At 31.7% G+C, this 13,153-nt stretch overlaps 1 protein-coding gene across 1 annotated transcript; it reads left to right on the forward strand.

Moving 5' to 3' along the window:
- On the forward strand, positions 1–5,196 carry LOC148313781 (uncharacterized). The gene is made up of 3 exons (XM_088277950.1): positions 1–207; positions 2,927–3,101; positions 4,732–5,196. The coding sequence occupies exons 1-3, from the start codon at positions 123–125 to the stop codon at positions 5,135–5,137; spliced, it is 666 nt and encodes a 221-aa protein (XP_088134076.1). The 5' UTR covers positions 1–122; the 3' UTR covers positions 5,138–5,196.
- Positions 5,197–13,153: the final 7,957 nt, after the last annotated feature.

Raw genomic sequence — 13,153 nt, forward strand, 5'->3', positions numbered from 1 at the left:
AGATTACGCGACTCCCCGCGCAGTGAAGGCGACTGACAAGCGGGAGACATCGCGCCGAGCTCCGATCACTGGTCACCTCTACCAGGACACATACAACCCTCGCAGTATTCACAGAGCAGGATATGGGGCTACTCGCGCTCATAGGGGTGGTGCTACTCGCCTCAGTGGCAGTGCAGTCAGCTCCACTAGATGGAAAACCCTCAAAATGTAAGTCCTTGTTCATTTATTTGATTTAACAATCTTCTGTCTGACAAGTCCAACAGACTCTCGATGAAGACTCAGGATTAAATACTGCTGATGGAGGAATCTCATGAAGGAAATCGAGAGTGATCCTTAGACTATTGTTGATTTCCTTAATAAAAGCCTGAGGGTATTCAATGCCATTTTTAGGGTTGATAGTATTTTTATAGTAATTTTTAGTGTTGTGTATTCAGCTACAATTAAGAAGCAATATCTTCAAAATAATCAACAGGAATAGTTACGAAAATGCTCAAAATCAATAAAAAAATTAATCAGTGGAGAAATAGGACATATAATTTACTAATTTGTTGCTTGTTGTGTGTATATATAAATATATAAGTCAACCGGTTATCAGTTGAAGCATATTTATGCCAGTATTAAAGAAAAAAATGTGACAGCTATTAAGCATTGCAAAGGAATAGTTGATCGGTGTTGCTTGGATTAACTGTTAAATAAATGAAAACAGAGGTTTTTTTGTTAATTTTTTTGTTTGTTTTTGTTTGCTTAATTTAATTAAAAATTATTTTACAAAAAGCTCTTATTTTACAACAACAACTAACGTTTAATTAATATGAAAAAAACCTCGAGCTAAGACTTTAATACCATAAAACGCAACCTGCATGGGTGAAGACGAATCCGAAGCCACACGAAAAGTAAACTAAGTATGTACGAAAAACAGTGTTAAAAACGTATTCCAGTTATGTCAAGCGTCTTCAGTAGAAATGTGTAATGGTCATATTTCGCAACTTTACGTATAAATCACTCGTGTACCTGACATTATTCGTGCCTATCATAATAATAAGCTTATGATGTATTCCATGGTCCTGTTAAAAATTTGACCTTGTGACGAAAGCCTCAAATAAATCAATCGATTAATCGTATCCTTTCCCCCTGCATCCTACCCTTATCAGTTTAAAATCATCATTTTAATTTTCTCTAGTAAATTACCAGCGCTAGTTCATTATTAGGATAGTTTAGCGGTTCTCAAACTTTAAGGCGACGGAACTCTTTTGAAAAAAAGTGTTACAGACCCCTTAAATAAGCGAAACCTGATCTTTTGTTCATCATTTAATTTTATATGATAATCATCAAAATTAGTGTAAACCAAACATTTTCTGGTACACCTGCCAAATCAAGAAATTTGAGAGGTACACCAAAGAAAAAAGTTAAAAATTAAAATTAATATAATCTGAAAACATGTAAAACAAAATGTTTAATGCGAATTGTGAGCCTACTTAACTGAGCACAGGCGATAAAAATTTGGAGCAATTGTTGAAAAGGCTGCTCTTACCTTTACGTTGATCGTCCTCAAGCGTTGTATTTTTCATTTAACAGAAGTCAGAGTCGAAAATCTCAATTCGCACGCTCTTCGCGCAACAAAGCACCTAGCTCGCATAGATTTCAGCTATTTCTAGGTGTGTTGTCTTCACAAAACTATATTTCCGCGGCACACTAACTAATCACCACGGTATACCAGTGTGCCGTGGCACACACTTTGCGGAACAAGGATTTAAATTGTTGATTGTTGTTATCGATCGTGGTATTTTTGTAAATTTATTTCTCTGCTTATCGCGGCGGCCTTCGCAGAGGCATTTGTGGAACCAGGGCTTCGTGGAGCACACTTCAAGAGCCGCTGGGCTAGAACAAAACTATTTTTATATAAACAACAAGTTTCTACTATTAAATAATATTATTGTCGTTCGAACTTGAAAGTGGTACGCAGTATAAAAACGAACTTTCACTTTATAGCTAGAACCGATCGAAATATTGTTATGTCTATATCTTGATGCAATTCTAGTTACATAATACTTTTTATTTTATTTTCATACTTGATCTATTTTTAAGTAGTACTTTCTCGAAATTAGTGTTACAAATTACACTTTTAAAATAAAAATATGCATATACCATCCTGATGATGTCAGTAACGACTAAACCAGATTACTAGTTAAATAAAATAAAAGTTTAAAAAGATATTTGATTGTTGTTCTACATATTATTAAATTGTCACCAAGAAGCAAAATCTTAAAATTAGGTAAATAATATACAATTTTAAGTATCAATTTATACACATAATGTTGTTATAATGTTTCTCTCTTAAATGGTATTTAAAAAGTGCTAATCGTAAAAAAATGTATTAAATTATTTAAAGACTTGCTTGATCAAAATGCTACAATAGCACTGTAAGAGGGAAATTAGTAACTTTTGAAAACAATATGGCGAAGAAACATTGAGGCCAAAGTGTTTTGAAAATTCACGCATATAAAATCTGTTTTTTTTAAATATCATTTACTCAATAAATTGTAAAATTATTTATATGCATTGCATTGTTCCATCATTTGGAGTAACGAAATACTATGTACTATGTAATTTATTGTCATTTATTAACATTATTGTAAAAATGTTACACTCCTATATCATGTCCTCTCAAATACAAATAAGCCTCATATGAGGTACTTCTGAAATTCCTGAAAAAAATAATTGCTTCTATGTCTAATTACTTTCATAAACGTCGCACTAGAGATTTTTATACTCATTTTGAAAAAATGTACAAGAGGTTTAACCTAATTTAAGGTTGTATTATGTACACGATAACTAATAAATATTCTTAAAACCCTATCTATTAAATACAGGTTAATAAAGGTTACCTGTTTTAAATGACTATAGTAAAAAAAAACATTTTTTCCAGCCTCTCTTTCTTCAATCTTCGTTGATGACGTCAAGGTGGAGTCCACCCTCACCGTGAGGCGGAAGACGGGCGCGGGGGTGGAGCGGCAGGGGAGGTCCAGGGCACTGGGGGCGGGGGTGGACGGCTCGCAGATCCTCACGCTCAAGAGGAACAAGAGGCAAGGAGGCAGGAGGAGGTTAGTCGACTTTATGCATAAATGTTTTTAACAAAATATTTGGAAATTTTACAGAACAGTTACATAAATAGATGGACATTAATAATTAACAAAAATCATGTATAACATTCCAGTTACATTTTTTTACAAATGTAATTTTTAAAAAATACCTGGAAGAGGAAGGAGGAAAAAAAGAAAAGGGAAAAATCAAAGCTCAAGTCCAAGACCAATTATGTGAAAATTGGGACACACCAAGATATAATTATTGCCCTTTTTTAATAAGATAGTGAATAATGGTTTTCGAATGTAAAGTATTCGTACTATTAAGGTGTTAGTTAAACAGGGATGTGTAATGTCGCTATATTAATATAAATTAATAATCTATATCTTTACATGGATAATTAGTGGGAATAGGTATCAAAAATTTCTTTAAAATCTATGGTTTTTTTTATCCATGCGTACCTGTCAAAGAGTAGGCCGAAATCATGTCATATGTGTAAAGATCTTAAAAGCTTGGTATCAGCTGCATACACGAGAGTTTTGCTCTTATATATAAATATTTCTACATAATATTGTTTCCACATAGTGTTTCCAAATCTTTGTAATATCTTTCTTCAAGTATGTAAAATAATTCATGAAGGCCTCAAATAAATAGGTAAATAAATAAAAACTTACTCAACTCAACCATTGTTGGTGCCGAGAACTCGAATGGAGTCAATTAAAGGGTAATGCAGTTTCAATATAATACAAATAAAATAATAAATACAATTTCAGAAATTTGTTCAGTGAATGTTACACGTATATAAAGTAATCACTTAAAACAGCCTATGACGGATCGTAAGCCCTATAAATATTCAGACTCCAATTTTTTTCATGGGTATTTGTTTAGGTGTCAAAAGTGGATTAAACCCAGATTTGTGAACAAATATTTGGAAACATCCAAAATGGTGTAGGCAAAATAGATGGCTTGAATTTATTTCAAGACCATTCCGATGATCATCTCCAAAGTAACACAAGGGTAAATTATAATCTTAGTTGTGGCGACGGTGAAAATATTAGATTCATAAGATTTACAAATTCCTCTTTATCTATGTTGATATATAAATTTGAAAAATGTTTTAATATTAAATATTAAAATGTTACACTAATTTTTCGGGTCTATTAAATTGAATTTTATTAAAAAAAACAAAAAAATGCAATAATTGTTTGGCATTGTTATAGATTTTTCCAACTTCTTAGTAAATTAGTGTTTGATTTAAATGTCGTAGGTATACTGGCAAAATGTCAACTCTTAAATCCCTGTTTGAATAATCCGTGTTATTTAAAGCTTTTAGACTTAATAAAATACCCGATATTAACGTAAAGTTGAATTTACTTTAAAAACCACATAAATAAGGCATTTCAAACTACTTTACGTATTTTTCCAGTTTTTAGAACTTTGAAAACTTTATAATACTGCATCATTAAGTCAAAATAACATATTTTCGAGTGAACGTTTTTTGCCAGTACACCCACGATATTAAAACCAAACACTAATTTACTGAAAGTAGTCGTAAATTTTAATTTTAATAATATGTTAATTAAGATAGAGCGCTACAAACACCCCAAATCTATAAATAAAATGAAAAATACTAATTTTTTTCTGTTTTAGGTACCCGGGACAGTTCCCGGGTCAACAGTTCCCTCAGCAGAACTTCGGGGGCTTCCCCCCGATCCAGCCCCTGACGGGGGGCGCGAGCAGCGCGGCCGCGCAGGCGCAGGGCTTCCAGGCCAACGGGCCCCTGGGCGGGTTCGGCGCCTCCTCGGCCGGCGCCGGCTCGCAGGGCTTCTCGTTCGGCCCCAACGGGCTCTCGGGCAGCGCGGGGCTCTCTGGCGGCCAGACCTACAACCTGCCCGGCGGGCAGACGCTCGCGCTCACCTACGCCAACGGGTTCAGCGTGGGGCCCGACGGGAAGCCCACAGTGTCCAAGGGGAACTCGATAGCCTTCACGGGCCCCAACGGCAGCCCCATACAGGGCTTCGGGGGTCCCGGCGTAAACCACGACGATGTGGAATGAAATAACTGCCTACTGTTATGATTAACATTAATTATTAAATAAAACCAATTATGTATTTATGTTTATTTATTTTCATTTATTACAAAATCCAATAATAAACAGTTTCATCTAAGGCGTAGTTGGGTAGGGGCTCGACTGCGAAACTGGCGTCGCGGGGTCGATTCCCGCCAAGTGCGACATAAATTCAAGAAAGATTTATTTTCATTTGTTTATGATGTATTTTCCACATTAACCTTTCCTATCCCTTACTATCCTTCCTGCAGACAAACCTCTGAATGTTGAGGCTTTGCGGATTCTTCCTTTTTTTATTATTATTGATTATCCAACTACCACACTCACTATACTTGTGGAACATCACACTGGTCCATACTAACATTCACTCCTAGTTTTCTTCACATCTATCCATCTAGTCATACGGCCCCGTTACGTAAAATTTTGACACGACTAGATTTTATGCTTTGTTACGTTTTCCCGTTCACATTTCCCAAATATATTTCCTTTCTCTTATTATCCCTTATTGGCTTAACGATGAGACCTGTAAAGCCCAAGACCTATCGAAGGTTGGTTTGAGTGATCACTTTATACTCGTGTAACATTCGCCATTTTACCCCTGATTATAAATAATCAAATAAACGAAAATCCCACCATGGTTGGGTATTTTGGCAATGTGAATGATGTATGTATATTATTACTTTATGGATTCAAAAGATATATTAGTTCTGCTTCTTTTTAGTAACGTATTAATTTATTATGGATACCTGGTACCGGCAATTATTTTTCACATACCATATCTTTGCTTGATGACTGTCAATATTGGATGCATTTAGAGAAGAAAAAAAAATATCACCAAATGTAAATAAAAAAGAGTAAATAAGTAAGAGCACCATTAAAACAAACAATAATTACAGATTTTGTAAATAACCTCTAATAAAATATAAGCTTTGTGACTTTATCATTTAATCAATAATCTTAAAAGCATACATAATACAACAGTGATAATTCATGAAATAAAGATGTATTGTATTATTTTTCAAAAAAGGCGCTATTCAAATTATCCTACGCATTTAAATTAAAGTGAAAATTCCTTTTGTTTCAATAAAGGTTTTTTTCGCTTAAAGTTTTTTTTAAGACGGTCTTGGCGTTTGTAATTTACTATAGAATATTAGATCTGCCCAACTTTCACAGATTTTCGTTATTAAGTAAAATTTTAGCCGCATATTTTAAGATGCACCAAAGAAATTGGATAAAAATATATTTAAACTTTAGATATATAGCAATAGAGGACTTAAATTTAATTACTCAAAAATTTTTGAAATTTTAAGGCAATTAATAATATTTTACAATTTATAAATACACAAGTAAATGATTTTTTTAAAGTCCGTTTAAAAATATGTTTCCAATCACTCATCATCCCTGATCCCTTTTGACTGAGACTGCCAATCAACACAAAAAATAGAGCCACTTGAGATCTACCCAAGCTCCTTTGCCTTACCGTCAAAATATTTGGAATTTTGTTAAGTAGATAGTGATTTAGTATTAATCAGTCTTGATAAAGAAGCGGTTAGCTTCGAAACCGGTAGATATTATAATTAAGTTATAATAAAATATTTATAGTGATTTTAAAACAATGTTAAATTTTCATTATTAAACCTTTTTATTTATCAAAGCGACATCTGTGATTAAAATCACAAAACATTAGTAAACAACATTACACACGCTTGCGAATCTTTTGGTTTCATCGTAATGAGTGCTAAGAAGAGTAGTAATATCCATTATATTGTAGTTGAATCGATACTGAAAACTGTGTTCCGATTTTCAGCGACAGATGCTGATAGCGTGAGATATTCAAAGATCTTATAAAAATGGAAACAATTTACGGAAATTCTCCAGCTGCGTTCCAGAAGTCAAGTTTAAAATGTGTACTTTTTCATATTACATGCGTCGACAGTCATCAGAACGCCGACGATAATCTTTTCATACATATAACATTTAGGGCTCTTTCATTCTTTTTTCTTTCTACATACCATATTTGAAAAAACGATTCTTCTCTTCCATAAATCAAATAGAATATAAGACAAGAACCAAGTCCGATGATAATAAATCATTTCTAGATGTTATGCGGAATTTCCTTTATCCCTTGCATATACTTCATGGTCAGTACTATGCACAGAGAGGAATGGGCTAGGGGTAAGAGGTTTTGATTTTTGATTTTTTAGTTATTGTGAAACATAAATTATAATCCTAAAATATGAAATTTTGAAGAAGTGGCACTCAAAATACTGATATAAAGCGTAGATTTTCGGAAAATTTATAAAAGTCGAAATATGTATCTTAAAAGTAATGCACTTTTATTGAGGTCATATTTTAATTTTTCGGTGAGTCATAAGCTGGCCTAACACCCCTTAAAAAGAATGTCTTGAATTATGGGACACATGCATATATAAAAAATATCCCAAATTTCATATACATCTTAGGAATATAAAACAATAATGAATGCAAGGTAGCGATTTTTAACCGAGGATAAACCCTGAAAATTGGATGCAGAAAACAATTGTCTTTATTATTAAGTTCAGGATCTCGGTGCCGTCCTAATGTATGCAGCGTACTGCGCCCGTAAATCAGGATAAGTCAGGCAATAAATTCACTTACTGTACCTTCTTCAAGAAGGCATATTTAAATACCAACTGTATTATTGTATTGGGATCCGTCTGAATGGCCGTCCTGGCACCGCCATGTCTGCTGGGTTCTGGTACAAGTACTTGTGTAGGTACAATGCTCTTGGAAAGGCTGGGTACCTACGCACTGGACACAATTCTGCACTTTTTACACAAACATTTTTTTATAATTATGTTAGTTTATACTATATTGCGTTGGCAAATCGATAGTATATTACATTTTATGATGATTTCAATAAAAAAAATATGATGAAATATGTTTTTTTTTAATCTTTACACGACCAATTTTATTTTCTTCTAATCATTTGTATTTTCTAATATAATCAGTTTGTATTTTCACCCCTGAAATCTTTAGTTCTCGAAACTAGCCTTGTTGACATTGATAAACTCAAAAAAGTGAACTCATCCAAGCATTTTTTTTATATTTAAATCACCATAAAGTTATTTTGAATTTTAAATGTTTTTTTGAAGATACTTGGCACATTTTATAAAACTTTTTTAAATTAAACTGAAACTTTGTTTAAGTCTTATTTTATAAAGTTAAATAATTGTTTGTTTTAATAGGTCTCTTGCAGTATTATTTTTCCACTGCTACCACCGAAATCCAATAAAATGCAGTCTGTAAAAACCCCACAGTCAAACTAATAGAAGTTTATTTTTAAAACTAAAGATTATTGAGATCATCGGCCTAGTTACTTCAAAAATACGCAATAGTTGGTACTTAATTCCTTCATCCTAGATCCGGTTTGATTTGTATTGAAGCTCCGTAGCACAATTAAGTTGTTATTCAAAGATTTCCTCTTCCCTACTCCAACCACCCCGTGGACAGGATAATCCGAGGAACTTCCTAGAACAGACACTACCCCCGCAGAATTTGCAATGAATCCGCCGTTTGCTAACTACCAGTTTCCAATATTAGCATAGATAGTCGTTCAGATAAACAAATTCGAATTTGCATACATTATACACAAGTGCGCGTGGTGAAGTAGCCATTATTCAAGCGATTGGCAGAAAACACGCACTTCTGAACAATGTATACACTTAAAATAGTAACAATAATAATATTAGATAGTATATGTTTGCTACCATAGTGTAGTGTTAGCACATCACGTGAAGTGGCTTCTACACTCGAGGTTCAGGATTCGATTCACATGGGGGATTAAATAAAATTAAAAATTAGTATGTTTTCACTCTAATATGGACTTGTACCTAAAATGTAAGATTTGTAGCTTTACTTTCATATAATTAAAGTAACTTTGCATCAAATTGATGTAAAGTTAATGTATTTATTTATTTTTCATCATATACATAATTACAAATTGCAATTAACAATAACCTGCCTTCACCGGATTATCCAGTGCCAAAAGCACATTTTAAAATACTTATTTGAAAAATTATACAAAAAGAAAAATTTTAATCACATGCAATCAAATTTGCGATGAAATAGATCACAAAGCTGAATGATGCGATCTATTTCAGATCTACCCACCTCGTATGTATGTAGTTTCGTTATTTAATGACTTTATGGATAATTGGAGCAGCTTGTATAACTTAAGTAATCTTTAATGTTCTTTTGCCCTATTTATTAATTCTCTGTAATTTGTTAAACAGCAATTATGTTTTGCCTAATCTTCTTGCTTTATGTGTTTCTTAAGTTCATATTCGTTTCTGATTTCCGGAAAAACTTAATATTTGCATGTTTTGTTTATCACAAACATATAATTGCTTTGAACGCAAGCTTTTATATAAAATCAATACTTTAACAATGTCTTAGTACAAGAGATTTAAATCATCATAATAACAGAGAACACAATAATAGTAATTATTTTGTAGAGAGATGAATCATCATAAATTGTTATATACATTATTTATTGACGCGATCAGAGAGCAAAAAGTTTAAACGTTGTATTTAAGTATTCCGAATCAAAACTGATCATAAATAATATAGAACATGCGGTAAAATATTAAAAGTATTCGTATTAAAAAAAAACACTGGTTTTAATGGTTTCCTGTATAAACTGCTCTTATTTTAATCCTGTATTTTTTGCTATGGATTGTGACGTACATCACTTTCGACAAATTTAAAAAAAGAGAAAGAAAAAAACAAGTTTTTGGAAGGAAACTTAATTGATTTGAGCAGAGAAACATTCGATTTTAGACCAGGGCTGGACGTATGTAAAATATCAAAAATATTCGTGATTTTTTTTTTTAATATATATACAACTTCAGAGATAGTTATTAGGTTAGTGGTATCCTTTCCCTTCATGGTGCTCTAGGTATGAATTTTTTACGAAAATTAGCGATTTCACAATTGTATATTAGATTACTTCTTTTATTTCAAATGCCTTAGGTACTACTGCTTATGGATCCGTACTTTTAGAATTTTTTAAATTAGTTTTTTCATTTAATTGAATTAAAATTAAAATGAAGCTAAAATATAAACGTTCGTTTGGAATCTCAGTCCTAGTTTTTATTTATCGAAGTATTCAAAGTATCGTTTTATTTTAAAGAAAATTGACATCAAATAAAAATATTTTCAGGTCCCATCTTATCTTTTTTTCAGTTTTCAGGATTTCTCAGTTTACAATAAAATGTAATCGACGTGTGGCTGTTTTGCCATAAATTTACACATTTTATTTTATTTGTAAGAGAACTATGCAAGTTCTTTACAACAATATTTAACCAGGTCCTGATTCACCTTAAAATAAATCTAATTATAAGGAAACATGTATATAATATTAACATATCGAGTTTTTAGTTGTTGATAAATTAAGAATTATTCGTAAGAATTGTTATCTACGTGAGTGTGTAAACTTGTTTATAATTTGTGTGTTCTTTTCAGGCTTTCCTATTTTCAGATTTTTCGGAAACCTCCAGGACACTTGAATCGACAACAATAAATTAAAATTTTCTAATATGTTTTTAAAACACCTTAAGAAGCACACTGGCGCTCTCGGCACTCGATCTAATCTAACCTGTGCTAAAAGCAGGGTTGTATTTCAAATTAACTGTTTTTTTCCCAAAAGAAATATGAGGACATTCTTAAATTATATAGCATCTATTGGAGGTTGGATGCATTAATTTTTAATCTTATATTTTTATCTCATATACACATTTCTGTTCCACTATCAAAGTGTATACGGTGATGCATGCAAAATCTCGTGACATTGGCAAGTCAGCAATAAAATTGAATCAGCATAAAAACAATAAAATGAGTAATCGATACAGCGTAGTACTTTACAATCGCGATAGAATCAGGATTAATCTAAAATTTTATCGACCTTTTAAGAAATGATACATTGTAAATATACTGTTGGAACTTTTGATAAACTTAGAACAATATTTGTAGTGTAAAATAAAGAATAAAGATATGTGTTGCTTACGAACTACCGATTATACTAAATTCAATTCGTTGGACATATCGATATAACATAAAATATACTGAATACTATTTTTATCTTTCTTCTTACCATTGTCCCCACATATTGGTGCAAAAGGCACTGCATCAAATTTATGCTAATATTAAGTTGATTGTTTATTATTCGAAGGCAAAGGATTAGTGTCACGCTTCAGGTACCAGTCAAGCGTAATAATAAATAAAAATAACAGTGAAAAAACTCTTATATTTATTTTGCCCCCCCCCCCGGGAATCGAACATAGCACCTCCAGCATGGTATATGTGTGTGTGTATATACATATTTATTTTAATTTTTTTTTTTCAAACCATTTCAATTAGTTTCTTTGTTTTACCGATTAAACTTTTTAAAATATATTTAACTTATTTAAGGATTCTTTCTATGCACGTGTTAATTAAACGACTAAATTTCACCATTTAACGCTTTATATTTTCGTAAAACAAACGATTGTATATTTTAAGTCCATGTGGTGGAATTAATAATTTACATATCTGAATTAAATGAATCATAAAGCATGTCACACAGACAAAGCTTAATAAAAAGAATAGCATGTAGACAAGAAACGTATCCTGGTGAGGTTCGTTACTAAAATTGCATCACGTCTCTAATTTGCATAGAAACATTCCGCAGGAGGATTGTAAAAGCTTATGATATGAAATTAATATTCTCACTTAGCGATAATGGATTAGTCATCGCCAGCAGTCACCAGCAGCCCGGCAAGCAGTGTGTTTAATAGATGAACAAGATGAGAGGTCGTTCGGGAATACCAATTGGGGAGAGCGATCAAGATATGGCCGATATCGCCTCACTTGGGATTCAGAACGCACCCTGATGTGGGAGATAAAACGGTGTTACAACACGAAAAAAACATAATTGATTTCTCATGTCGCCATTTTGGTAAACATCCTTGTTCGGGTAACAGAATGATTCATGGACATTAGGTTATTTGCGGACGGCTATCCGCAATAACCTCGCCGACGGTACACGGTACCACATTAGTATGTCGTAGTTACATCCATTATAATATGTCGTGGTCAGAAATCACTACCTGTCTTGTCACTCTATCCATTTTAAATCTGTTTATAAAAAAAACTACTGTGTGACTGACAACGCATCAAGATTTATCTTATTAAGGTATTACACTGGGTACTGAATTTTTTATGATGTATTTATATATATATATATATATAAATATATATTTATATATATATATATATATATATATATATATATATATATATATATATATATATATATATATATATATATATATATTTATATGTATATATATATATATATATATATATATATATATATATATATATATATATATATATATATATACATATATATATGTAATTCAACAAAATACATGTTTTTTATTGATAAATTTACTTCATTTTTATTTTTATTGTTTTATAGTTCTATCTAATATGTTTTACTTTTTTATTAATATGGCTTACACACTGATATTCATCTCTGATATTTTTATTTAAAAAAATGGCACAATTTTAGAAATAATTCAACAATGAAAAATACAGATTTTTTTGGAAAATGAATAACAATTTACCTAAATTTTTGTAGACGTCAGTTATTATAATATTATTGTATATTGATTACTCAGAAATCACGACATAAAGTTCATATTCTTCGACAATTTACTAAGAATTGCATTACAACTATTACGATAGATTTATTATAATTATTAGTGTGAATAATGACATCATGAAATAATATTGAAGCTTAATAGTTGTATGAAAATAAAAAAAGGATAAATTATCTTGTTTTTATATGCTTAACAAAATAGTGAACCTGAACAATTAAACTTTAATTTTTAAAGCATCTCGTATATCAAGTTTTAAACGGGTAAAGCTACCAAATATTGACTGTGCAAAAATTCAACTGTTTTTAAAAAAAATATTGTT

Source organism: Brachycentrus maculatus, unplaced genomic scaffold (assembly GCF_059751285.1).
Source record: "Brachycentrus maculatus isolate JH-2025_06_01 unplaced genomic scaffold, ASM5975128v1 h1tg000005l, whole genome shotgun sequence".
NCBI lineage: Eukaryota > Metazoa > Arthropoda > Insecta > Trichoptera > Brachycentridae > Brachycentrus > Brachycentrus maculatus.